Source organism: Austrofundulus limnaeus, unplaced genomic scaffold (assembly GCF_001266775.1).
Source record: "Austrofundulus limnaeus strain Quisiro unplaced genomic scaffold, Austrofundulus_limnaeus-1.0 Scaffold656, whole genome shotgun sequence".
NCBI classification, from domain to species: Eukaryota; Metazoa; Chordata; class Actinopteri; order Cyprinodontiformes; family Rivulidae; genus Austrofundulus; species Austrofundulus limnaeus.
In genome coordinates, this window is record NW_013953058.1 from 4858 (window position 1) to 6528 (window position 1671).

The 1671-nt window shown below is 43.1% G+C and overlaps 1 protein-coding gene across 1 annotated transcript in view; it reads right to left on the reverse strand.

Moving 5' to 3' along the window:
- The window catches only part of mrtfab (myocardin related transcription factor Ab), a gene marked incomplete in the record, with an annotated part of 88099 nt that overhangs the window by 1302 nt on the left and 85126 nt on the right, over positions 1–1671 (reverse strand). The window contains 1 exon segment of the mRNA XM_014027503.1: positions 912–972. Within this exon segment, the coding sequence (XP_013882957.1) occupies positions 912–972 (61 nt within the window).

Consider the following 1671-nt stretch of genomic DNA (forward strand, 5'->3'; position numbering starts at 1 on the left):
AACTAACTAACTAACTAACTAACTAACTAACTAACTAACTAACTAACTAACTAACTAAGAAAACAAACAAACAGTGAGCCAGCTGCCTGTTGGCTCACTGCAGGTGGCTCAGGGTATGGCAGGCTGCTGTGTCACATAATCAACACTCCTGACCTTAAAGCTTGAGATTTCTGAGAAGCATCCTGATGTGTTCCTCCTCATCAGTCCAACAGGACAGGATTCAAACTACCAGCTAATGCTGAACCTGTCTCATGGTGACAAGAGGAGACAGACTGACTGCAGTCCAGGTGGACAGGTGCTGATGTCCACTGAGCTGGGAGGAGGACATGTCCTCACATGCAGCTCCAGGTTGGACTTGTCCTTGTTGAACACCATGAATATCGTTCCATCAGGTGCAGCCTGAGACGAGCCGGGTCACCTTGTAACTTGTCTTGTAGGAGGACTGTGTCTCTTCTCTGCATTAAGGTAAAGCTGTGAGCTGTTTCACACATAACTGGACCCTCAGACAGAGACTGGCCCACCCTGATGACTCGTGTTCTTCACTCTGCTCTCATAAACTGTAAGCACTTATTATTCCTCCTGAATGCTTAATAAAACATCTTCAACTACTAAAAGTCAAGTCACTTATTTTCTTATTGTTTACCTCACTTTCATTTTTCAGGATATAATATTGATATTGGGACATTTTTTTGCTAATAGCGTTCCAATTATCTTTTATTTAAGTATCTGTTGTAAAAATATCTTTCATTTTAATTCTGACTAGTAAGAATGTGGCTGTGACCAGAACAAATGATTGAAATGTAAAAGCGTAACTAGAGACAGAAAAAGTGATGAGATACATGACATAACAGCCTGCCATACCCTTCCTGCCCTTTCCTGTTAGCTCTGGTTAAGATAAGACAGTGTGTTACCTCCACTCCTGAGCAGGATGTCAAACAGATCATCCATCTGCTGGTTGTTCACACCATTGTCCTGAACACAAAGTGGAGACAAGAGAAGCAGGTTGGTTGGTTCAACATGACTCACAGGAGCTGATCCAAACACAACATGTGAAAACTGAACTACTACAGGTAGCCCTGCTTCTCTGACAGCTCACTGAGCTATCTCACTATGGAAGTGACTTCAGGTGTGAATCATGGAAGCTTCTGAGGTCAAACATCTTAAGGCCTAGCCCCCATCAGGGGCTGGTGCTGAGCTGAGATCTACCTGAAGGACTGAGTGTGCCAGGGACCACTCAGTCACATCTAGGTGGTAGAGTCTGATCAAGTGTGAGGAGATGCCCACTGGCAGCTGTGCAGATGTTTCCCACTGAGACCCCCTGAAAGGGGCCCAAGAGGAAGATACGGCTCTGGTGGGATGTGGGGGCTGGAGCCCTGGCATACATAGATAGACCCTGATCTCCGTACCCTGACAGTGAGGGGACCTGTTGTTAGGGATGGGCACCTTTGACATTTGAATCGATTCAGTACCAATATCTGGTACCTGGGAATCAATACTTGTACTTAACGGTACCAATTTTCGGTACTTTGTGTGTGTTGTTTTTTTCAATAAAAAACTTTTATTTATTTTTTTAATTTAACATATTTCTCAATATATAAAATTAACAAATATCAAGACAACATCCAACTCTTTGTATTGGAACATCAGTTGTGTAACTTATGTCTATAAAGT